This window comes from Colletotrichum spaethianum (genome assembly GCF_022836535.1).
Source record: "Colletotrichum spaethianum MAFF 239500 DNA, contig21, whole genome shotgun sequence".
Classification (NCBI taxonomy): Eukaryota; Fungi; Ascomycota; class Sordariomycetes; order Glomerellales; family Glomerellaceae; genus Colletotrichum; species Colletotrichum spaethianum.
The window spans coordinates 231704-256549 of record NW_026054791.1 but is presented as its reverse complement, the minus strand read 5'-3'; the positions used below and the strand labels follow the sequence as shown (position 1 = coordinate 256549).

At 56.0% G+C, this 24846-nt stretch overlaps 7 protein-coding genes and 1 non-coding gene across 8 annotated transcripts; 5 read left to right on the top strand and 3 right to left on the bottom strand.

Moving 5' to 3' along the window:
* Positions 1 to 41: 41 nt before the first annotated feature.
* On the bottom strand, positions 42 to 1145 carry ColSpa_08031 (vacuolar protease A; the record flags this gene model as incomplete). The annotated part of the gene is made up of 1 exon (XM_049274243.1): positions 42 to 1145. The coding sequence occupies one exon, from the start codon at positions 1143 to 1145 to the stop codon at positions 42 to 44; it is 1104 nt and encodes a 367-aa protein (XP_049130200.1).
* A 1540-nt stretch (positions 1146 to 2685) lies between these two features.
* On the bottom strand, positions 2686 to 3714 carry ColSpa_08030 (microtubule integrity protein mal3; the record flags this gene model as incomplete). Its single annotated transcript, XM_049274242.1, has 4 exons — positions 2686 to 3218; positions 3311 to 3423; positions 3519 to 3590; positions 3701 to 3714. 4 exons carry the CDS (start codon positions 3712 to 3714, stop codon positions 2686 to 2688), a joined length of 732 nt encoding a protein of 243 aa, XP_049130199.1.
* Positions 3715 to 4373: 659 nt separating this feature from the next.
* Positions 4374 to 6756, top strand: ColSpa_08029 (ATP-dependent RNA helicase DRS1; the record flags this gene model as incomplete). The annotated part of the gene is made up of 2 exons (XM_049274241.1): positions 4374 to 5978; positions 6031 to 6756. 2 exons carry the CDS (start codon positions 4374 to 4376, stop codon positions 6754 to 6756), a joined length of 2331 nt encoding a protein of 776 aa, XP_049130198.1.
* A 1306-nt stretch (positions 6757 to 8062) lies between these two features.
* ColSpa_08028 (phosphatidate phosphatase APP1) lies at positions 8063 to 10768 on the top strand (the record flags this gene model as incomplete). The annotated part of the gene is made up of 1 exon (XM_049274240.1): positions 8063 to 10768. One exon carries the CDS (start codon positions 8063 to 8065, stop codon positions 10766 to 10768), a length of 2706 nt encoding a protein of 901 aa, XP_049130197.1.
* A 1369-nt stretch (positions 10769 to 12137) lies between these two features.
* ColSpa_08027 (putative pectate lyase E) lies at positions 12138 to 13151 on the top strand (the record flags this gene model as incomplete). Its single annotated transcript, XM_049274239.1, has 2 exons — positions 12138 to 12643; positions 12722 to 13151. 2 exons carry the CDS (start codon positions 12138 to 12140, stop codon positions 13149 to 13151), a joined length of 936 nt encoding a protein of 311 aa, XP_049130196.1.
* Positions 13152 to 13720: 569 nt separating this feature from the next.
* Positions 13721 to 13811, top strand: ColSpa_tRNA_220. Its single transcript is given in 2 exon segments — positions 13721 to 13758; positions 13777 to 13811. It is a non-coding gene; the product is annotated as a tRNA-Gln (tRNA).
* An 826-nt stretch (positions 13812 to 14637) lies between these two features.
* Positions 14638 to 16551, top strand: ColSpa_08026 (protein flp; the record flags this gene model as incomplete). Its single annotated transcript, XM_049274238.1, has 1 exon — positions 14638 to 16551. One exon carries the CDS (start codon positions 14638 to 14640, stop codon positions 16549 to 16551), a length of 1914 nt encoding a protein of 637 aa, XP_049130195.1.
* Positions 16552 to 21784: 5233 nt separating this feature from the next.
* On the bottom strand, positions 21785 to 24295 carry ColSpa_08025 (ribonucleases P/MRP protein subunit pop1; the record flags this gene model as incomplete). Its single annotated transcript, XM_049274237.1, has 1 exon — positions 21785 to 24295. One exon carries the CDS (start codon positions 24293 to 24295, stop codon positions 21785 to 21787), a length of 2511 nt encoding a protein of 836 aa, XP_049130194.1.
* Positions 24296 to 24846: the final 551 nt, after the last annotated feature.

Genomic DNA, 24846 nt, shown 5'->3' with positions numbered 1-24846 from the left:
CTCACCACGGCCCTCGCGACGGCGCCCCCGGCACGCCGCAGTCAGAACTTGTTGATGCGCTTCTTGGCCACGTCGATCTTGCCGCCCACGCGGTCGGCGTCCTCGTTGAGCCGGTCGAGCATCTTGGTCTGCTCCTGCACCTCGTCGTTGATCTGCAGCCCCATCTCCTTCTGCCGGCGCACAATGGCCGCCAGCGTGTTGACCTGCTCGTCCTGCTCGCTCATCATCTGTCGCTGCAGCTGCACGACGCCGTTGTTGTCCAGCTCCCGCGTGCGTTCGTTCTCCGGAAGCGGGGCGCCCAGGACCCGTCCGCCGGTCCGCGCCCCGCCGTTGCGGCTCCCGCCTAGCAGGGCGGCCTTGTCACCCGCCGAGGCCCACCCTTCCCGGCCGCCGCCGCCGCTGCGGCCGTTGCCCTGCGCCATGCTGTTGCTCAGCTTGTCCAGGCCCTCGCGCTCGACCCGCGCCGACGAGAGGAGGTCCCTCCTACGCCGTAGCTCGCCGTCGCCGAGCCGCCCGCCCTCCTGCATCGCCCGCAGCCCGTCCGTGAGGGTGTTAACCAGCGTGCCGGCCTTGACGAGGGACCTCTTGGCCGCGGCGCCTGCCTCGGCCGCCGCGGTGCTGTTGTTACTATCGACGGCGCCGTCGCGGCGGGCGAGCTGGTTCCTCGCGTCGTGGAGGCACGTCTTCATCTCGCGGTGGAGGTCGAGCCAAGTCGTCGGGTCAGAGGCCCCGGCGCGGCCGCTGGTGATGAGACCATGGGCGCTCGCGGCCGAGTTGGAGGTGCTGCCCACCCCCGTGGAGGGGAGGTTGAGGAAAGCTCGCCAGGCGGTGGTGTCGCGCCAGCGGCGGTCGGGGGACTCGGCGATGGCGCGGAGGTAGGCCTCGAGGCCTTGGCGGCGCTGCTCGGTGAGCTCGGGGGACGAAACGGTCGACTTGAACCAGGACTTGCCCGGGAGCGGCTGCGGGGGCGGAGAGCCGACGAGGGAGGTGAGGGTCTGGTGGAGAGCGGCGAAGTCGGAGTAGCGCTTCTGGACGACGAAGGACTTGAGGGGAAGGCGGAGGGTGATGTTGTAGAGGGTGTATGGTTTGGATTCGCCGGTCGAGAGGATGGTCGATGGGATGGAGATTTCGGCCGGGGGCGCCATTGTGAGGTGTGGTCAAGGGAAACGGGAGTCCAAGAGGTTGTTGGTTATCAAGGACGAGCGATCGAACGTCTTTTCGGGGTTTGGACGAGGGGCTTGCTCGGGTGAGCTGAGTCGTTGATTGCTGTAGCTCCCCTCGTCGATCGTGGGTGGTGAGAGAGAGAGATTGAGGGCAGAGACAGAGAGACAGTGACAGCGGGCAGTCTCGATAATGTATGTATGTTGTTTAAGCTTTTCGACGCTGTCTCGCAACCGAACTTGGAGTCTTTGTCGTCGAATAGGGTGTGCAGCAAGAACGGGGCCGTCGCACAAGTCAAATACGTTTTTTCCTCTTGGGTGTTGTTTGTGTGTGGAATGATGAAGTTGGTCAGGAGGTTGTTTGCGTCAGGCACTCTCGCAAGCAACAAAGGCTCGTTCGGTGTCGGGTTCCAATGTCTCTGGTTCGCCTCGTCCCCGGCGATGGAGCAGCTGGTCCCACCGCGAATGGTCGGGTGTGAGGTGCGCAGCAGCAGCAGTTCCAGTTCCAGCAGCTGCCCCAGCGGACCATGCCTTAAAAGAGCCTGGCCCACAGCCCGCCCGTGCCTGTTTTGAGGTCCCCTGTCGTCCCGTCTCGCCTCTCCCTCAGAGCCTGTCTCCGAAAGAAAAAATAAAACGGCAGGCGACGGGCAAGGACGCCCGCCGCTGGTCGTGTGCGCTGTTTGACGCCTGTGGCGCATTTTTCTTTGCGTGGAACCGCTAAACTGGGGCCTGCAGCAGGGAATGACCGCATTTCTGGGACACGCTCACCTGGGCGCCGAGTTCCAGGCCAGGAACCAGCTGACGACGTACTATGTAGGTGAGGCCCAAACCTACGCAGGCCCAAGACACACACACACACACATACACGCCGAGGGCATAGCATGCATGCTATGATTGAACGGACGCTGCTGGTGTTCCACAGCACTCGGATATTCGCCCACTACCTCGACCTTGGATTATTTGATCAAGTTGCAACGGCATCATGGGATAGTGCTTGATGAAGTTCCTCTCTGAGCCTTGAATAGACTGCTCAATAACGTGGTGTCGGATTCTAGCTCCGAAAGCCATGCGGAGCCGTTCTCAGACAATAAGATTTCATTCTCTGACGAGGGCGGAGGTTGAAACTGACCCATAGGGTCACTTTGCAGACCAAGCCAGCCATCCGTCTCAGGGTTTAGTTTGGTTCCATGGACGCGTAGCTCGTTTGCAACAAGCCCACTTTGGATGACAAACAGGACAGCCTACTAATACGGTAGACAACCCACGACTAGCGCGCATACATGACTTGAAGCTCCGGACAAAAAATATTTTGATTCTATCATGACGGCTCATGCGGGACGGGACCGCCGTGAGCTCTGACCGACTTCGGCCTCGACTGTCCGAGTACTACTCAGCCTCATCATCGCCAGTATACTGATTATTACGTGCCTCTGGGTATTTGCACTAGCGCCAAACCCGTGTGCTTTTGCTTCACCACCCCCATCCAAGCACCTCTTCTTTTTCCTGCAATGCACCCCTACACCATCTAGAAGGTCTCCTGGTCGTCGACAACCTCGCCTTCTGCCGGGATCTCGAAGCCCTCCTCCGTCGAGTACAGGATGGTCTGGATCTGCTTGACGAGGCCGTCTTCTTGCTTTTCCAGCTCGGGGTCCTCCTCCACCGCCTGCTGCACCAAGAGCTCGATGTCCCGGAGCTTGCTGAAGTAGAAGTCGCGCTCGCGCTCGAGACCGACAACCGTCTCCTTGAGGGTAGCGTTCTCCTGCTGGAGAGCGGCCGTGCCGGGGCCAGCGGCCTTGGGGACACGGGCGCCGCCCAAGGGGGTGGTACCGCCTCGTCTAGCAGCGGCGCCGGTACCGGACGCGACACGAGGGGCAGAGCCGCCGCCGGAGGGGACAGGAGCGCCCTTTCTCCGGGCAACGGCATCGTACTCGTGGTCGGGGAAGTTCAGGTCCCAGAACTTCTTGGTCCATTGCAGGAACTCGAGGTTGTCCTGCATCTTGCACTTGACCAGCGCTTCGACGGGGATGGGCTTGTCGACCTGGTGCTTCGCGAAGGTGTCTGTTTGGTAGGTGAGCGTTGGTCAGCCGTGACTGTTTTGATCGAGGGAGAGCAGAGGCGGGCGGCATGGGACGGGATGGCGCAACACTCACTCTGCAAGACCTTGAAGTTCTGGATGTACGCATATTCGCTGTTGACGTTGAACTTGACTCGGGACATGGGAACGTCCATAAAGATGCTGTCAAACACCTGGCAGAGGGCCGCGCTGCAAACCGGACCAAACATCAACAACACCATCAAAATCATCAAGGGTCCCACTATAAACACATGGCGGGGGAGGGGTATCTGATCACCACTTACCCGGTACCGCATTGCTCGACCTTTGTGATGTTGAGGGACAGCAGCTGGTTCAACCACTGGATGAGTTCCTGCCTGGAAAGCCCATGTGGTGTTAGCAGAGAGTTGTGACGCGCCAACGTCTGCAGATGCTGCCAAACACAACGCCGAGATAGTGGTGTGGAAGGGGATGGAAGCTCGCCCACCTGGATTCGCCCATCTTGTCTGTGTGTGTCGGTGTTTTGCGGATTGTGTGTCTTGCGGGAGCAACTTTTGTTGGCAATCGGAAGAGTCGAAATGCGCGCTCGAGGAAAGGGAAATCGTTGGAAAAGACGCTTGAGAGAAGTAGAGAGACGCGGTTGTGGTCAAGAAGGAGACGCGGGAAAGTGAGGCACCGAGTTGGGTTAGGACCGAAAAAGACAAGTTGTAGAGTCAACAGGGCAGAAATTAAATCTCGTTGCTTTGCCGGCACCCAGCGGCGTGAAGGCTGCCAAAATTGTTGCCAATAAGCTGTGAGTGGTCGCCCAATCAACCATGGTGGGGTCTCCCATCGGGAGTCGCCCCTGCCCCCTGAGAACACTGAACACTGGACGACGAACGACGGACGATGGAAGATGATAAGCAGCATCACGTGCTTGTCCATGGAGTACGTATCTCTTCGGTCCCTCTCCCGTCTGCGCGAGAAATCAGCCCCACCTGTACTTTGACCGCCTGCTTCCGGGTCACCTCGAGGGTGGCAGAAAAAGTTGAGCTCCACCGTCCGTCCAGAAAAATTTCTGGCTCTGGAACAGCGCGAAGCATTGGGAAGCGTAGTGAAAGCCAGAACGATACCCCGCGGTCCCGACATTCGTTCTCTCCGCAATCCTCCCACAACCCAACATGGCTCCTTCAAACAAGCGCAAGACCGTCGACGACGACTTCGTCCACACAATCTCCGACAATGACGAAGAAATCATCGAGGAGGAGGCCCCCGTCGCAGCGCCTCCCAAGAAGAAGGTGAAAACCTCCAAGAAATCGAAAAAGGCTGCTGCCAAGGAAGATTCGCCCGAAGAAGAAGTCAACGAGGGCATCTGGGGCGCAAAAGATGACGATGATGGTGCCATGGACTCAGACTTTGAATTTGCGCAAGACGGCGCCATCGAATTCGGCGATGCGGAACTCGAAGGTTGGGGTTTCGAAGGAGCCAAGAAGTCCATGAGCAGCAACACGACGCTCGGTGTGGACCTTGAAGAGATCATTCGCAGGAGGCGCACGAAGAAAGATGGCAAGAACAAGCCGGAAGAAGCACAAGAAGAGGCTGCTGAAGAGGTGGACAATGACATGGACGTGGACATCGACCTGGACGACAACGACGACGAAGTCCTGGCCGATGATGCTTTCGGAATGGGCGTGGACCCCGACGCTAAGCAATCTGGCTCTGAAGATGAGGGTTCTGACGCTGAGGACGCGGACGACGCCGAGGACGACGACGCAGCATCCGACAACGACTCCGTTGCGACGCCTGTCGACCACCCTGAAGACAATCGTGATTCAGACGACGAGGAAGAGGAGGATGCGGAGGAACAAGCGAAGCGTGACGCTTTCTTCGCCCCCGAGGAGCCGGCAAAGCCTGGCAAGAAGGATACTGCGTCGTCCTTCCAGGCCATGTCCCTGTCGCGCCCTCTGCTGAGAGGTCTCGCGGCTGTTGGCTTTTCCAAGCCCACGCCCATCCAGGCCAAGACTGTGCCCATTGCGCTGATGGGCAAGGATGTCGTTGGTGGCGCTGTCACGGGTTCCGGAAAGACTGCTGCCTTCGTCGTTCCCATTCTCGAACGTCTTCTGTACAGACCCAAGAAGGTGCCGACCAGCCGTGTTGTCATCCTCACCCCGACTCGTGAACTGGCCATCCAGTGTCACGCCGTAGCCACCAAGCTGGCTGCCTACACCGACATCAAGTTCACCCTGGCCGTCGGTGGTCTGAGTCTCAAGGCCCAGGAGGTGGAGCTGAGGCTGCGCCCGGATGTCATCATCGCCACACCCGGTCGTTTCATTGACCATATGAGAAACTCTGCCAGCTTCAACGTCGATACCGTGGAGATTCTCGTGCTCGATGAGGCCGATCGCATGCTCGAGGATGGTTTCGCCGACGAACTGAACGAGATTTTGACCACCCTACCCAAGTCAAGGCAGACCATGCTCTTTTCCGCAACAATGACATCGTCCGTCGACAAGCTGGTGCGCGTGGGAATGAACAAGCCGGCCAGAGTCATGGTCGACTCGCAGAAGAACAAGACTGTCGGTACCTTGGTGCAGGAGTTTGTTCGCCTGCGCCCCGGACGCGAGGAGAAGCGTATGGGCTATCTGGTGCATATCTGCAAGACGATGCACACCGAGCGTGTCATCGTCTTCTTCCGCCAGAAGAAGGAGGCTCACCGCGCGAGAATCATCTTTGGTCTGCTTGGCATGTCTTGCGCCGAGCTCCACGGTAGCATGAACCAGGCTCAGGTCAGTGTCACTGAAGGTTTCCCGTCATGAATATTCGCTAACATGCCTCCAGAGAATCGCCAGTGTCGAAAACTTCCGTGACGGCAAGGTCAACTACCTCCTGGCGACCGATCTGGCGTCCCGTGGTCTCGATATCAAGGGCGTCGACACAGTCATCAACTACGAGGCACCCCAAAACATTGAGATTTACGTGCACAGAGTCGGTCGTACGGCGCGTGCCGGCAGAACCGGTATCGCCATTACGCTAGCCGCCGAGCCGGACCGCAAGGTCGTCAAGGCAGCGGTCAAGGCCGGTAAGGCGCAGGGCGCCAAGATCATGAGCCGCATCATCGAGCCGGCGGAAGCGGACAAGTGGCAGACGCAGGTGGACGAAATGGAGGACGAGATTGAGGAGATCATGGTCGAGGAGAAGCAGGAGAAGCAATTCGCGCAGGCAGAAATGCAAGTCAGGAAGGGAGAGAACATACTCCAGCACGAGGCGGAGATCAAGGCGCGGCCGAAGAGGACGTGGTTCGAGACGGAGCAGGACAAGAAGAAGGCCAAGGAGGCGGGCCGCGACGAGCTCAACGGGCCCAAGGGCAAGAAGCAAAAGCTCAGCAACAAGGACAAGAAGAAGCTCGACGCCAAGGCCATACGTAGCGAGGACAAGGTGTGGAAGAAGGGCAGAGCTGAGCGAGCCGGGCAGGGCGCGGTGCTCAACCTCAAGAAACAGCCCAAGAAGAAGAACGTCCCGGCTAAGGGTAGGACTAGGGCGAGGTTGGCTCGTGAGAAGCGATAATTTTGATTTTCTTTCGGTGTTTAAAAAAAGAAGAAGAAGAAGAGGGAAGCTGTCTAGACCAACACACCATGTGGACAATACCATTTGATTTCTCGGCCAGGGGTCTTTCGCATATGGGAGGAAATCGTGTAAAAGCATGCGGATTTTATTGGATGCGATTTATGGCATCGCAGTCTCACATGCCCAGCGCGCTCGAGCGTCACTTGATGTGAGATCTGGTCTGTGCATTGTCAGTTTTGGCATTTGGGGGCCAAGCGATGTTACGTTCTGGCCGTGACTTCCCCGGAGCATGGGGAGCCAACAGCGCTGAAGATCCTCCACCACCGCGTCAGTGGTGAATAAGAGGGCCAAGCTTCAGCGGCTGAATACCTGCTGCCAGCGAAGCTAAGCTGTGCAAGGATGACGTAATGTTTCGTCTCGCTTCGAGTCCCCCAACCTCTTTCCCCAGTGCATCAGCACGGCCAGAAGCAACGGGACCACCTCCATATCCCGCATAATCGCATGTTGTGGCACCTCGTCGCATTGTGAACGTCCAGGACAGACGCCAACCCTCGCCCCCAAACCTGTGCCCGCACTGCGCGACACCGGGAGCTTCTGAGACCAACACACCTACACCAACACGAACCTAAAGCTTCCGCCCGCCCACCGTCACGAGCTCACTCCCCTCCCCCCAAAGCACACCGCGTGCTCCGGCTCCTTCGACCCCGAACCGCTCGCGCCAACTTCACCCACCAGAGCCGCCCAAGACCATGTGCTTCCATCACCCTCAGCCGTCCCTTCATCACCTGTAAGAGCGTGGGGGTCAGAAGACGCTGTCGCCTGCCAGCCTCGTGCAACTCGTCGACTTCGCCTCGTCAGCCTCGGTTCGCCGGTTATCGTACCCTCCCAGACTTAGACTTCTCTTCCTACATAACGCCCACGCTCTGGGCCGTCCCGCGCCCGCCGTTCGTCTTGGACCCTTATCCAAGGCACAACCAAGATCAAGCTGGCTCCCTTCGGGCGATTTGGTCCCCCGCGCCCGCATCCTCACAACCGCACCAGCCTCCTGCGATACCTGTTCCCACGGAGCCTACGAGACCGATACCGCGAGCGCGTCCTCAACTTCCGCCTCGACACTCTCCCGCAGCTCAAGCACCGATTTCAGTCTAGTATATACCGATATATACTCGAGCGCCAGCGAAAGCGGAACGAGAAAACCAGGCTCGTCGACGTATTCGCGCGGCACAGTCGCCGGCTGCTCCTAGGTCCGCCCTCGGCCAAGCTGAAACGGCATGCGAGGGAGAGGGCAGGCAACCTAAGCAAAAAGATGCCCACGTTTTCAGACTACACAACCTACGGCGGAGGAGGGCGAGGCGCAGCCGGCGGTGGTGCCGGTGCTGGTGCTGGTGCTGGTGCAGGCAACGGTTATGGGTACGGGGCTGCATCGGCCGATGACCCGCCAACCCCGGGCGAGAGGGGGTTTCGGCGGAAATGGCTGGCTGCAAAGGCTGGCAGTGTGTACCGCGCCGGTGCCACCGCCGTAAATGAAATAAGAGAAGGGTATGCGCAGACACGGGTACGGCCTTTGGAACCGGAGGACGGCATGCCCAGGACGACAATCCCCGGATCATTCCCCGACGTTGCCATCACCGTGCAGGGAGACGACCAAATGGTCATCTTCCCGTCATACGCGAAGCGCCATGTCAAGCAAGACTGGACAGCGGAATATCAGCAACACTCTGACGAACAGCCTGGTAGTGTCAAAGACCAGGAGTTCTGGAGGAAAGAATGGGAACGTAATGAGGATGAGAAGGCCATCGTGGACATCGACGTCAGGGGCTGGGTATATTCGCCTCACAAAGGCCCGATAACTCGACGAAACCGCATCCTCATTGGCCTTGCGCGCCAGTTGAGTGGCATTCCGGCCCCTAGACAAGACGCCCCTGCGCCCGTCGACAACCTGTCCGCTCTGCACCAATCCCATGAGGAGCGGCGAGAACAGGAGAAGATTGCCAAAGAAGCCGCAGAAATCGAGAAGAGGGGACAGGAGGAACGGCGTGTGGCGAACCACGGCGGGTTCAGCGAGGCGCCAAAAGAGGGCTCGGACGATGACACGGAAAGCATATATCGAGCGAGATCAAGGTCGCGAAGCGGTACCCACACACCCATGACGGCCCCTGGGTCCCCCAAGTTGGCACCGACAAGGCAGAACACTACGGGTACCGACCTGACAGATGCCGAACTTTCCGTCGCGAATGCCAACCTCATGGCAAGAATAGCGCCCTTCATGACAACGCCTTTGGTTCAACTACCCATCACCGTCTTCTTTTATAACGATGAGAAGTCGGCTTCACGGACAGTACAGACAAACGATGCGGGACACTTCATTCTGCGCGCCGCCTTGGAGTTCGTCCCCACGCACGTGCGCGTTCTCGCTAATGAGGACCTGTCGGCAACTCAGGAGGTCAAGATCATCGAGCCGAGGGGTGTCAGTTTGATTAGTGACATCGATGACACTATTAAGCGCTCCAACATCTCGGGTGGTGCCAAAGAAATCTTCCGCAACACCTTTGTTCGAGAACTGAAGGATTTGACGGTGGAGGGCGTTCGAGAGTGGTACAACGAGCTACACAAGATGGGCGTAAGCATGCACTACTGCTCGAATAGTCCATGGCAGCTGTTCCCGGTGCTCGCGAGTTATTTCATGGTCGCTGGCTTGCCTCCTGGTTCGCTCCATCTGAAGCAATATAGCGGTATGCTCCAGGGTATCTTCGAGCCTGTAGCGGAAAGAAAGAAGAGCACCCTTACCAGACTCATGCACGACTTCCCAGAACGCAGGTTCCTACTAGTCGGCGACAGTGGTGAAGCAGATTTGGAGGTCTACACCGAGCTGGTCGAGGCTCATCCAGGACGCGTCATTGCCATCTTTATCCGTGATGTCACGACACCTGAGCAAGCTGGCTATTTCGACAATTCCTTTGAGGGTGGCAGCTCACGTCAGAAAGCCCCAAAGTTCAGGGTCACAGACGAAAGCGATGCACCATCTAGTCGACCAGGATTGCCTCCACGGGGTGAGGCCAAGACCGTTGGGCCAGTCATGGGGGACCTGATCGACTTTTCGGATGAACCCGAGGAAACCACACTGAATGATGCAGCTGCCCTGGCCCAGATCAAGGCTAGACCGAAGCCGCACACCAGCTCCACCGATCTCGTCGTCGGTCGCAAACCTCCTCCGCCTCGACCGAACAAGCCGGCAGCCCTTCGCAGCGCACCCTCTGATACGAGTGTGAACACACTTGGTGTGAGCAGCGGGGCAACTCCTCCTCCTGTGCCAAGATCTCGAAAGCCATCCGCTGACCGAGCTGGCCCTCATCCTCTGTCTCAGATGCACAACTCTTCTCAGCAGACCGTGGCCAGCAGCAGGAGTTTGCCAACCGCCGCCAAGATACCGGCAGCCACGGCCCAGAACACTATGAGCAAGACGGCCAAAGTCCCACCGCCACCCCCACCGCCTCGGCGCCGGGATACCCCGTCTAGCTCCCGAAGCCTCAGTCCGCGGAACCTCAACAACGGACGCAGGCTATCGAGCAATGACGATATTGATTTTGATGCACTGCCGCCGTCCGCGGCCTCCCAAGGGCAGGCTGCTCCCCCAACCTTTGCTAGGACTAGGACTGGCAGTCTGAAGTCGGGCGCTACCTCACCGACAGGCAGCCCGCACCTCGCACCCGCGGCGGCGCCGAATAGGAAGCACGAGCTATGGATGCGCCGGCTTCAGCGGGCCCAAGAGATCTTGGAGTCGCATGGGGTGGCCTTGTACACCTGGCGAAGGGGCGGCGACGTCGTGGCCGAGGCCGTGGGAATTGTCAAAGAGGAGCTGAAGAAGGTCGGTCTCAACGGCGAAAAGGATGCGACGACGGAGGGGAAAAAGTTCGAGAGGCAGATTCGGAGAGAACAGTCACAACAACAGCAGCATCAACAGCAACAAAGGCCGCAACAGCAGCAGCGAGGAGCATACCAGCAGAAGTGGTGACCGTTCAAGATTCAGTGACGCCATCGGTATACCATTCGTGGAGATGACTGACTAGGGGAAGCAGCGGGCCAGGGGGAAGAACGGTATAACATGGCGCTGGCGGAGATGATTCAAGTAGATATTTACAATCAAGCCTGCAATTTTTTAAATCACGGGGGCCATTCATTCAGGACATCCGCATTGTGTCTAGTTCTCGTCATAAATCGTGACAGTCAGGGTTGGTCCGTGTTGATGGCAGTCATGACAGTCCAGCACGGTCTCGCTCGGTGGCTAGAGCATGACAAGAACGCCTGGCATGAGTGAAAAAAGGGTCGTCAAAGTTGATGAAACTATACTGCCAGGTTTGATGTTCTCAAACGCCACGGAGAGACAACTATACTTCGGGTGACACTACCGACATATGGAGATGCATGAAGACTCGTACCCACCAGAGAGGCTGTTTGAAGAAGATGAAGAGCCTGACTCTGCGTCCGAGATAAATGAACACCCCTCCATGACTCTGACTTACTCAGCCATCCCACAGGCCCGTCCACCGAACATGAGGCTCTTCGCAGGGAGGGACCTTGGCTTGCGCCAGTCCCGGGATACCGGATGGTCTGTGTGTGATATTCCGTGCATTAAGACATCGGACGGGATAGATCGGCCATCAGCGGCCTTTGCATCGGTCTTCCATGGCATGCCACGCTACTGAGAGGATGGCCATTGGTGGGTTTCGGATAAGCTTTTCAGTCGGTCAACGTCGTTCTCTAGTAGATTGAGCTTACTTACCAACCCGCGTGGCTGAGATGGGGAACGAAGAGAATAGAGTAGAGAGAGCCTTTTTGTCTGAAGGGTCTGGAAAAGCTTAACCGTGCAGGTTTCAGACGACTGTGGGGCAAGGGAACGTCTAGATGAAGCGCGCCAGCGTTCTTGGATAGATTTCTGCCCTTCACCTTTCCGTCCGTGTACGTGCGCTTGAAGATGCTGCTGGTGGGATGGAGGAGCACGCAGTGGTTGCGGCACGCGAGCCCGGGCCGACTGCTGTCAGTCGCGAAGCCAAGTTGCGATTAGCTTTATGGAAGCGGACGGAGAACATAGGGGTTCGTGGGGGAGAGACGTGAGGAAACGGGATATATAAAGAGGATAGAGTTCTCGTCGTTGCAGACTCTTGGATCTGATCATCATCAGCAGCTTCCAAGAGCTTCAAGATACTCACTCACTTCTTGTCCAAGTTTCAACCTTCTCTTCTTCACAACGACTGTGTCGCTTCGTTTGACAGCTGGTCTACCCATCCATACCGAACAATCTTTCAGCATATCAAAGCCAAGCCTTTCCATCCCAACACTCTTCGTCTTTGCCAAGCCGCTACCTTTCGACGCCTCCACCAAAGATGTACATCCGAAACAACCTCCTCGTCTTGGCCCTCTGCCTCTCCGTTCTCGCCTCCCCGGCTTCGAAGAGCGGCTCGAGCAAGGGCGCGAAGCACAGCGGGGCCGCCAAGGCGCATAATACGCGTCCGGCGCATGCGCCCAAGGGTACTCATGCTCCGAAATCCGGTGCCGGATCTACTGGCGGCGGCGGCGGCGGCGGCTCCGGTTCCGCCGCCGGCAACGGTACGAGCTCGGGCGGCACAAACACGGAGCTGCAGACGACCTTCCCCACGCCCAAGGGCTCGCAGAACCTCGCGGCCGTCAAGACCATTGCCGCGGGCCAGTCGTTCGACGGCGGGATGCAGCTGTGGGACCGTAGCCCAAGCACGTGTCACGGCCAGGCCGAAGGCGGGAACAAGGACGCCGTCTTCATTCTGGAGGAGGGCTCTACGATTAGCAACGTCGTGATTGGCCCGAACAATGGTGAGGGAATCCATTGCCTGGGTAGCTGTACGATCAACAATGTGTAAGTCACATCCCCCCTTCTCTTGTTTTTGCCCCTTTTCTCGTTCCTGAAAGCCGGAATACTAACGCCCGTCCACAGCTGGTTCCAAAAGGTTTGCGAGGATGCCATAACCTTCCGCCAGGAATCCGGCACCTCATACGTCAACGGCGGCGGCGCGCAGGACGCCGAGGACAAGGTCCTGCAGCACGACGGCGGTGGCACGGTGGCGGTCAAGAACTACTTTTGCAAGAACTGCAGCAAGATGTACAGGAGCTGCGGCAACTGCAAGAAGCAGACGGCGCGGCACGCAACTTTTGACAACATCAGGCTCGACGGCGGCAAGGTCGTTGCGGGCGTCAACGGGAACCTCGGCGACGGCGTGACCGTCTCGAACTCGTGCGTGCTGGGCGGTGCGGATGTCTGTGAGAACTTTGAGGGCAACAACAGCGGTGCCGAGCCGCCGCTAAAGAGCAAGGGGCCGGATGGCAAGATTTGCGTCGCGAACAATGTTAAGACTAGCGGGTGCTAGTTTGGATTGACAGAGAGAGATGCTAGAGACGGGATCTTGTGGAGGGTTTGGGGCCGTGAACGGGTCACTGAGTGACACTGTGGGTGTTTTCAAGTCTCTCCAAGACTTGTGGTTTGAGGACTGCCATGTTGGCAGCTTGTCTATACTTTGATACTGTACATATCGGGAAAAAGCCTGGTTTGGTGTCAATCCAGCAGGAAGCCTAGAGGCAAGCCAGCTAGCGCTTTCAGTCTTACATATTTCGCGGTCTCCAACGCTGGCTGTAAACCAGTAGTCTAGTCCCATTGCAACGAAGATATTGAAGTCTTTTGAGACACCAAATTGCAAGGCTTAGAAATGTAGTTCAACTCGACAATCTCGGTGTGACGTCTATGACCGGGATATCCCGCCCCAGCCCATACGGCCTCGTCCCGCCAGACCGGCGACGTCGCCCCGCCCTCATCCCCACCACATCCACAGAGAGGGCTTCGGGATCCGCTTCCCACACCATCACCTCGTTGTCGCTTCAAATTCTGCGATCTCCGCCAATGCATCCACAGCAGCTGAGCATCACAAAGTTCGCACAAATCGGTCTATTAGTCTAGTTGGTTAGGACGTCGGATTCTGACTCTCGCAAGTTGGGATTTTCCGTAAGCCCAGGTTCGAATCCTGGATGGACCTTTCCTTTTGCTGTTGCATCCCGTTGATATTACGTGTTGACTATTTTACGTGGTGCGAATGGGTCGGACAAATATGCAATGTCAACGGAAGCAAAGATGGTGTGTTTCACTAACAGAGTGTGTGACGAAATGATTATTTTGTTAAGGTGCTTGGTTTTAATAGTTGAATCTGTGTTTTATGTGAAGCATGTTTATATCTGCGCTTATTATTACCTGTCAAACGAAGACGATGTGCACGCGTTGCTGAAACGGCGATGCTGAGTTTAACTTGAGTTATGAAGAACCTTGACCGGGATCTATGCAGGTCCTGTTTGACGACAGGCGATGGAATATCCGACTCGCGATAGCAGCATCTACCAGAATGCATAAAGCCACCAAGATGTCACACACGAGAACAATGGACTTTCAAAGACAGCGAACACCCTACACAGTACGTTACAATACTGTGAAAATGAGCGATGGAACCAGAAAGGGCAACACCATCGTATAGACCCTTTTTCGATGGCTATACTTTCCGGGATAGACAGGCGAGCCCGGCGCTTCCAGGTCCGCCAAACTGGGATCAGGGTTGCGTTCGCCTTCTGCCGGGCGCCGCGTTGTGGGGCATAGACGGGGTTCATCTCGTATTGCAGAATGTTGACCACAGTCTAAATTGACACTCTAATAATAGGGACTTGTGGATATCGGGAGGTTAGAATAAAACCGTCAACGTGACCGTTCGAACCCGCGATGGAAGAAGTCTATGGCAGTGTTTGTCTCTAGAGTTTCAAAGATTGAAACATTAGGGTCGATTCGGATTGTCTTTGGGCATCCTTCTCTCGTTAACCATGTACCCTCACTCGTTTCTGGGTCTCTTGACCTCATGCCTCTCATTATGCTCTGCTGTCATTGCGATTCCTACGGAGAGGCGCTTTGTCAATGGCACCTCCGTAGACGTTCAGACGTACTTCGACCTCGATAGCTCCGCGCACGGCGAGAAGATCAAGTCGTTGACTGCCGATGGCTACCGCATGATCTCTCTGAGTGCGTACGGCGGAGCACCACACGAGAATTACGCCGCCATCTGGGTCCGGCGAGATGGAAACCCTTTTGAGGTAATCTACGGCGTGGACGAAGCGACTTACGACGACTGGTTGGACTCGTGGAAGAACAAGGGTTACGTCTCGACGCATGTCTCTGCTACAGGACCGGCCGGCAGTGCCGTCTTCACCGGCGTCATGGAGAAAACCAGTGTCGCCAATTGGGAGCAGTACTGCGGGTTGACTGACCCATATGCTTATGACAACGCGACGTCTGGGGTTGACATGGTCGTCAAGGGCTTCCGCATGTACGGCACCCCAGATGACCGCCGGTACTGCATCCTCGGGCACGAGAATGTTGGAAACCGGCACTCTACCATCTTCTACTCGGCCGGGAACTACACCATTGACTACCCTACCATCTACGAGTCCGAGGTCGCGAAGCCCTTCTGGCGGCCGTCTCGGCTCTTCGTTTCCGATGATCACATTATCACGCCGCAGTTCGTCGACACATCCGTTGGGAAATGGGTGGCCATGGACGGACTCACAGCTTCAGAGCTTTCAACACAGATCGAAGCTCAAAAGCAAGTGGGCCTGTATCCTATCGACCTCCACGGCGGCGTCTCCGGCACTGACGTCCGCTTCGCCGTCATTTTCGCAGAGACAGACATCCCCGAATCTCGCAAGTGGAGCGCGACGGGTTCTGTCACGGGTTTCAAAGATAACGCCGGCGCCACTGCAGCTTTCGATGATGCTATGCAGACCTGGATGAAGAAGAACGGTGTGCGGCAGGCCCAGGTTGCCGTCGCACTGAATGGCTCAACCATTGCGGGGCGCGGATACACTTGGGCAGAGAGCAACCGGGCTGTTGTTGAGCCAGACGACGTTTTTCTTCTTGCCAGTGTGAGCAAGATCTTTGTCTACGCTGCCGTCACCAACCTGATCGAGTCCGGAAAGCTGAACTACTCAACCACCGTTTACCCACTTTTGGGGTTCAAGCCTGCTGACACCCGCGCCAACGACATCACTGTCAACCACCTCCTCACTCACACATCTGGGTACAGCCGCGAGCAGTCAGGAGATCCTGCCTTTTTGTTCCGCGAGATCGCATTCAACCTCTTCAACGGCACTCGTGCCGCAACCTTGCGCGACGTGATCGAGTACCAACTTGCCCGCCCTCTTGATTCCGCCCCAGGATCCGAGTACTCCTACTCCAATTATGGAACCATGCTTCTGAGCTACATCGTCAGCAACCTTACCGCGACTCCCTACCTTTCTTACCTTCAGGAGAATGTCTTCGGCGACCACGACGTGCGCCTCTACGAGACTGCCGCCTCTAAGCATGCTGTCGACCGCATCATCCAGGAGAGCAAGTACACTGGCTACGATCCCACGGAACCGCAAGCGTATCACCAGGTCCCGGGCCCCTTTGGCGGCGATGGCGCCATCAAGGAAGAGTGCATGGGCGCCTTCTCTTTCGCGGCGAGCGCGGCGACGGTGGCGAGGTTTATCGGCACCCATGCTGTCTATGGCACGGGCGGAAGGGCGCTGTATGCGGAGCGCGACGGGACGCTCGTGGGGGCAAGGACGTTTGCGGCGAGCAGGTCTGATGTGGATTGGGCGTTGACGATCAATACGAGGGAGTACATCTCTGAGGCCGAGTTTGATGATCTGAGGTACAACAAGCTACCGTATGTGCTTGGGCAATTTGCGGCGGCGTAGACTATGGACATGCCATAGTCAATGTCAAACTTGAGTTTTTCGATACCTTCCAGGTTGAGATGGGGATTGGTAACACTAAAGGTTAACAAGGTAGTTGCATAATAACTAATCAACTATGCAAGTCTGTCTCCAGGGTAACTCTCTGGCTGCTCGTTTTCATCATCGCTAGAGGGATAACAAATCTTCCGCTCTATTGTTTACCACAACATCAGAGAAAGCCTTTTTCTGAAAGCATTTATGAACAAACAACCAACAGGTAGGTATCATTACGAGATTACCATGATGGTCTTAGCTACGCCTATGACAAAATGGGTCTTATACAATAAGACAGGGTCATTACTTGCAACACTGCTATAGTATGAGAATTTTATAAATTTAAAATCAGAATAGTGCCGACTAATGAGGACAATATTGTACTTTTTTTCTTCTTCTGTGGCAGGATTCCTGTTATAGGGACTTATGATGATGGCGGCAGGCAACGGGGATAGAACCCTAGGAGTAGCAAAACGGTGATTTACGAGACTAGAGCATAGCGGAGGTACGTTGAAAGATGTGCCCACCAGCTTTGTGCCACCTTCGTTTAGATTTCTGTCCTACGAGCCTCCGGTTGAGCCCAGGTATCCAGACGTCTTCATACCTTTCGAAGCGCCGGCCTGGGCCCGAGAAATACGGGAGCTGCCGACAGCCCCACTCAACATCTCCCTCCGTTTTGTTTTCCGGGTTTTGCTGACCGGTGGGCCCAGTCAACGAATTTGGCGCCGCGCTCTAAGGAGAGGCCCTTAGGCCAGACAGTCAACAGTGTATTCTCACATATTATTTCCAGTTATTCATTACGCTACGTAAACGGGAATGCTATCCTAACATATGCGGCATCTTCCAATCATCGTCGTGCTGTCCTTCTTTTAAACGCGATCTTCTGCGCTGGTATTATGACTCGCTCAGGCTGGTCCCGCAGCCACTTCTTTCTGGTAAACCTCCGCTTGCTCCTGCTCCTGCTCCTGCTCCTGCGCCTCAACTTCCCACTTCTCATCCACCGGGGCCTTGTCCAACGACTTGTCCGCGTATGTCGCCACCATCCTGACAATGCGCTTCTGCTCTGATGGTATCAGCAGCGACTGCCCATGGTCGCGGTTGTGGAGGTAGAAAAGTTCTATATCCGCCTGCCCGGTCCATGATTCCGGCGTCCTCTTCAGCTCCTCGATGTCGGCGGGCGTATACTTGACATGTCCGTAGTGCATGTAGGCGGCCACTGTAGGGCCGTTCAACACGCAGTCGCGCGCAGCCACAACAGCCGTCGTCCGTTTGCCCTCAAAGTCCTCCCGAAACAGAACCGACTCGGGCCAATGGAAGCGGCGGCAGACAGTGTGCGCAATCATGGGGTCCTTGCCGGCGGCAAAGTCGATCTCGACCTGTGGCGTGTCACTGGCAACCCGACGGGTGATGTTGTATGCCACATCTGGAAGATGTAACAGGATGGATACGGGGTCGCAGAGGATGAGCGAGTTGATCTTGGGCGCAACGGCCGGGTCCTTGAGCAGCGGGCGCGCCAGCATGGTGCCGTAGGAGTGGCCGATGAAGACAAAATCCTCGATGTTGTGCTGTTCGAGGATTCGGTTGATTTCTCTGGAAAAGGTAGTCATCTCGACGCCGATGGGGGCTATCCGATTGGATACGTTCATGATCTCAATGGCAATGACGCCAACCTCCTTGGGTATGGTTGGTAACCAGAAAGCATAAGTTCCTATGCCAGGACCGATGCCGTGGAAGAACACTATCGGTCGGTACGTCGTGGATGTGTGAGGTCGGTAGTAGTAACTGAAGTGAGCGGAAGCTGATTGCTTGGGCGCCAGCAGAGTCATGAACCGGAGCGGGAATATTGAGAAAAACGTGGAGCGCGGTAGTCGGTAGAGGGTAAAGCCGTTTAAAGCTAGCCAAAGAAACGCCTGATGGTCTAGGAGGCCCATGAGGGTATACCACAGCAGCGATCGGTGGTACATCTGCACAGGATCGAGGTTGAGGCGGATCGGGATGCCGTCAGCCCGGCCCGGGGGAAGATGTAGCCTGACTTTTCCTCGGCCATGTCAACGTAATCATCAATCTCGTCCCATTCCTCTCTGCTGAGGGCCTCAGACTCCGTGGCCCAGAGAGCCCACGCGAACCAATCTTTCATGTTGTCCCGGTGGATTTGATCGAGGTGCGCAAGGGAGAACCACTTGCGGATGTAAAGTCGACCGTCTGGGATCGTAGCCCAAGACTTTTCCATCAGCGCTTTTCTCTCAGCCCTCGTCATCTCTCGCATCGGCATGCCAAAGCCCTGTAGTCGGTTCCTGTGCCATGCGGAAACGGTGAAGTACCATATAATCTCCACGAGGCCGTATGCCTCTACAGCGATCGAAAAGGGATGTGCGATTCCCGGCACGCCGAACGCGAACAGAACAAACAGAAAGTATGAAAAACATCCAAATCCGATCCATCCTACGATATACTTGGCAGCTAACACCAGCTTGTACCGCAGGGGGGTGTGGTCGAGAAGCATCGTGGCGGGAGTCGGGCCCTCCAGTGGCCAAAATTTCGGCTAGAGTGAGACTGACGAGGCGGGAGGATGGCCGTATATAGTGGTATCGTATGTTGTTGAGTATAAATCGCTGCTGAGTCTAACCGTTGCTTTGTCGCCCATGAAGAGCATTGATATACCCAGATTGGACTTTGTTGTGTTTTGTACTCTTGCTCCTTATAAGATGCTAGCAGTGGCCTCGTTTCGTTTCGAAGAAATGCGAGACGGGTACAGCCAGCACCTTCTAGGAAACCCATGGGTTGGAAACGGATCATGTTCTTTGGTAGGGCCAGCTTCGAAACCGACCCCCTTGTCGCAAATCTTCATTTGTTCCAGGGATGACGTGTCTGAGCACTTAAGAGTGACCATACTTGTCCGGTGGAGACGCTGACGCAGGACTGAAGCCGTTTGGTGATGCGATCGAACGAAGCCAAGTGTTGTCCGATGGTGCTGAATCCTTTCACGGCATGTATCAAACCGCCTACTCGCCCTAGGCCCACTATCTTAACGAGTGCGAGACATAGCGATAGCCTGGACGGATTTGCCAAGTACGGTTATAGGAGCTGCGATATAGCACATAAGATCAACAATATAGGTGGAATGCTCCCGCACCCTGTTTGGTTGATTCATGCAACGAGTTTCATTTTCCCTCAAATGGCCTCCAGAACTACACAGTGACCAGTCTTCAAGGCCAGATGCGGTCTTTGCGCCTAGATAAAACAGTAGGATTCCTCTGCGCACGTCGCTTCGATGGTGCATCTGAACGCGCTGTACATTCGACCTAATACGACGGGAAGAAAGTGCTCGATCAGTTCTGTTGCTTGGCCACATGCATTGGTCCGAGGTAGTGGCAACAATATAATCCGAAAACTAGTTGAGCCTTACCATTGAGGTCTGTAGCTATGCTAGTACGCTGTCATCTTTCCGAGATAGGAGGCCGCATAGTTGGCATGTGTACTTCCCCGGTAGTGCAGCATTGATATTCTTTGATAATGCTCCTACGCTCACTGGTAGTGTGCGGTGTCCCTTTCGAGTTCTCCAAGTGACATTCCGAGTGTGGCTGAGCAGGCACAACTGAGTCCCCTCTTGTGTCTTGTTTTCCTCTTCGTTTCTTTTTAGTTGCTGTTATAGCCTCTAGGTAGAGGTTGAACTCTACCTTTGTTGCAAGCTAGAGTCTGTTAAATTTATTCTTGGGAACGTTGGCTGCGCTATATGGAGAGGATATATCGTTCGCCTAAATACTTTCGAGGTCCTCCCATTTCCAAGACGGCCGCTCTGTTTCTATCTTGAAGAATATCTAGATGTTGAGGTGGCGGACTCACTAAAAGAACAAAAGGAAACATAATAGTAAAAAACCAATGCTGCTGCTGTCGCCCAACAGCCGTGCCGTGTAAGCCGTGAGGAACCCGCTGGTTACTTCTGGAAACCCACTCGGCGGTCCGTTACTGCGCCTGAACGACCTCTTCAGCCGATTGCTCTCTTTGGAGGCCTTCTTACAGGAGCGCCTCGGTCCGGGGTAAAGCTGAGACAGTGACCTTCCGTATCCGGCACGGGCTGTCGGGCTGTGTCGTCTGATTTTGCACCTTCTGCCGGCCGCCGCTGCAATACAATCTTCGAGCCGACTGACATATGCCTTTGAAGGCGCCAATGAGAGACTTTTTATGGCACCGCAAAACAACAAGTGCCGACTTCGCGTGACGCACCGCGCCACACCGGGCGTTCCCACTGACACCAGACACCACAAGAAGGGCTTCCACATCGTCCTACGGCTTTTCGAGCGACATCCGGTGTGCTCACGGGAGGGGCAATCCCAAAGACGGGTCGGAACATGGGAAGAACAAGGAAGGGACGACACCAGGCTGTGCGCAGCGTGGTCGCATCTCACTCGGTACCCTTGGCCCTTGGCATCTACGCATACCGGATATATGGTCTTGTAACGGCCCAACTATATCTAACAACGAAATAGTGTTTAGGCAATCGTTCACTCACTATGCAGATAGATGGACACCATTATGGTCGCTTATAGCATGCCGACTGATTCACTTGATTAAACCCCTACTAATCTGTCACAGGTGCATTGATGAGGATACTGAATGAACATAGACCTAGCCGTCGATTTATATTTAAATAGTGAACAAGAATATGTTGTGTACGGCAATAAAGTCATTGGATACATTTATGCCTTTATAAGACCATCGTGACTTTCCGACCAAAGGACCATGAATCCACCGGCCCTACTCAATATTTTGTTTCTCGCCGGTTTAAACCCATGAATACAAAAGGCCCGTCCCTCACCATCTCAGGCGGCAGCTGGCGAAGTCTTACGGTGCTCCCGTGAAACCCACTCCGAGGAGGGGCGTGGCACAACATCAGCAATTCGGTGACCCCCCCCTTGGACCCAGAACGTGGTTCAAAGTCAAGCATCCGACGGACATAGCTAGGTTCCTGCAGACACATGGTATTTTTCTCCAAGTGCACTATGATCGAGGGTTCTAAGTCAATCTTTGATTGAGATGAGTATCGTTGTGGGTTTGCACCGCAAACGCCCAGAGGTTAGGCACACAATATCTACGACTTGGACATTGAGACCGTCCAGGGTCCTTGTTTCTTCACGAATTATATCCACGGATAGGAATGGCTTCTAAATCATTGGTTGTGTGTCTGGAGAGGAGTTTTGCTTTAATCGTCTTCATCCGCCTTCCAGGCGTCCGTGTCCAACATGCGTCTAATAGCAGGCAAGAATGCCTGAGCCTGGCGGAACTCGCCAAGCTTGACCCTCATCTGGTCAAACGCCATCAACACGGCCTGGTCGGCGCCGGTTGCCGTCGTCCGCTTCTCGACCAGCGGAAGCTTGGCGTAGCGCTGCGAGAAGTGCGTCAGCAGCACACGGCGCGCGCCCATGCGATACGCGACGTCGAGAGCCTCGGACATGGTGGAGTGCTTCTTGGCCAGCGCGTCGCCCTTCTTGTCGTCGTCAAAAGTGCTCTCGTGGATGAGCAGGGTGGCGCCCTTGCCGGCCTCGACAAGCTTATCGCTGGGGCGGCAGTCGCCCGAGTATGCGATCTTGAGACCCGAGGGCCAGGTAAGGACGCCGGCATACGAGTGCTGGCAGTGCTGGACCGGGACCAGCTGGACAGAGGCGAGGCGGGTAGGACAGTCGGCGGGCAGGCGGCCGTCGCCGTGAGGGAAGACATGGTCCTTTCTGATGAACTTCAGGCGATCAAAGGCCATCGGTTCGATGCGGTTGTATTCCATGAGGAAGTACTGCATGGCGTTAGGGCTGACAACACCAAGCTTGGGCTGCGGGTTGAGGTGGGCGGTCGATTCGCTCCAGGCACGGATAAAGCTTGCGGTTCCGAGATGGTGGTCTGCATGCATGTGGCTAATGAAGATGCATCGAGTCTCTTGGAGAATCTTGGTGACCTCCTCGGCGGGGTAAGCGCGGCGAAGTTGGCCAAGGGTGTTTTCGCCGCAGTCGAGAACGTAGTTGCCGTACTGCGGCACGCGGATGATGGTCGAAGAGACGTTGCGGTACTTGGATGGCAGGGCAGATCCAGTGCCGAGGGGGATGATTTCGGTATCGCGGTTAGGGATATCCTGCTCCACCCTCTCGACCTCTTCCAAGAATCCAGGCTTTCCGATCTTAGTCACAGCATCCGAGGCTAGCTTCGAGGCCTTTTTGTCAATGCCAGCAACTTCCTTGAACGTTGGGAACGGCACGATTTCATCCTTCTTTTCCTTTACTTCCGCCCCCAAGACGGCCTTCATGCCAGCACGCGCAGCCTCGACATTAGGGCCAATGTGCGAGAGATCCCGGACCGTGTTGTCGGAGTTGAGAAGAGGAAAGCGGTCAGGATCGATGTGGCGCAGCTTGGCGTGAAGGAGGCCGTAGGATTCCATCGACACCATGTTCGGGCAAGCGTCCGGGGCCATGACGATATGCTTGACATTGGGTCGCTCCTTCATAAAGCTCTGGATGCGCGGGTCGTCAATTACCGACTGGCCGAGAATCCAGTAGAAGATGAGCACGTTGTCCATCACGGCCTCGTTCTTCCATTCTGATCTGCCAAGGAACGATTCGATGTAAGATGTACTCGCAAGGTCGATGACGGCAAAGCCGATAGGCTTCGTCGGCGCTCCGAGCACCATATCTGGTGTCACTTCGTTGCCAGTCTTGCTCTTGATCGTCTTGCCGTCCGCAAGATACTTGAAGTCAGGAGGGTTGACTCCCAACTGCTTAGCAATGACAGGGTTGAACTTGCCTCTGCGACCTCTGTTCTTGACGACGTAGCAAACGGCGGAGTTGGAGCGTGTGGCTTCGGGAAGCGACTCAACCGTGGCTGCTGGCCAGGGGTATCGCACAAGGACATCGACGTCAGGTACCTCGCCCTTGTCACCGGGCATGGGACCCTTGTACTTTTGGATCTGGCCGTCCACCTTGATGAAGACCGTAGCAGGAAGCTTTACCTGGGACAGCTTTGTCTCGTAGAGCTTGTCCATGGTCCAGTCCGAGTTGAACATCTCTCCCACAATCGCCTCAAGTGCCTCCCGATCGGTCAATTTCTGCTGCTCGATCGATGTCGACTCTGTGCGGGCGGGGGTCTGCAGAGCCTCGTCCTCTGCTGTCATAACTTCGTGGCTTCTCTTACGTGACTTGTTGAGGGCTGACAAGGACTCGTCAGTAGAGATGGGAACTTTCCAGACTTGGATCGAATCGTCCTCCCAGTCAGGCTTCGAAGCCTCAGAGTTTGTCAATCTCGGGTCCTCGTAAAGCTCAACAGCGTGGATAGGGAGTCCCTTTCTGAAGACGAACCCCCGCGCGGTCGCAATGGAGTAGTTCAGGTTCTGGGCCCCGTGGATCTCGATGTGGTCGGGGCCTTTGAGTTCCACCTGCTTTTTGCCGATCTTCTTGTTTTCTTCGTTCCGGGCCTGTACCTCCCTCCGGCTGCCGTCCTGAACGTCGGCAATCGTGAGCATCATGCCAATCATGCCGCCCGTGTTTTCCCACTTGGTCTCGCCCGACATGAAAAGGGTCTCCAGCTTAGCGACGGCGAGCTTGCGCTGACTCAGGGCTCGCTGAGTTCCTTCGGAAAGGTTGCCAAACAAATATCGTCGGTGGTCGAAATGGAGCAAAAGACTGGCGCCTGTATCCGCCGTAGGCGTCGACACAACTTGAACGTAGTTCGTCATAGTGTTAAGCCGCCAATTCTTTCGGATGCGTCTCAGTGGCCCTTTCTGTGGTCCTCTAAGGAGGTGGTGGCAGAAAACAAACTTCCTTTTGCTGTCCCGATCGGCGATATTGTTCCAACCGCCCGGTAACAGGAACACCTGCCTGCTGGGAAACGACCGAGGGTCGCCGCGAAGGATTTTGTGGGTGCGGAGACTGGCTCCAGGCGACTGCCTTCCCGTGTATGAGCCCAGTGACTCGAGTGACGGTTTTTCGCCGAGATTGTCGCAAAGGGTGTTTCGGGAGTAGTGTCTCGCTGGTGGTTTGTAGTGGCTCTTCGACGTAGCCGGGTTGTTCTTCGAGGCTGTTGCAGGGGCAGATCGAGATGCCGGTTTGTCCTTCCAGACGTTAGGAGTGAAGCGAAGAGTGTCGAGTTGGTTTGCAGAGGGACGACGTTTGGGCGACTGTTTAGCAGTCTCAGGCGGTGCTGTCTTCGCCTTAGACTGTGCCGAGGATCGTGGTGCGGACGAAGACGCAGGCTTGGGTTTGTCGTGGTAATATCGCCGGGAAACCG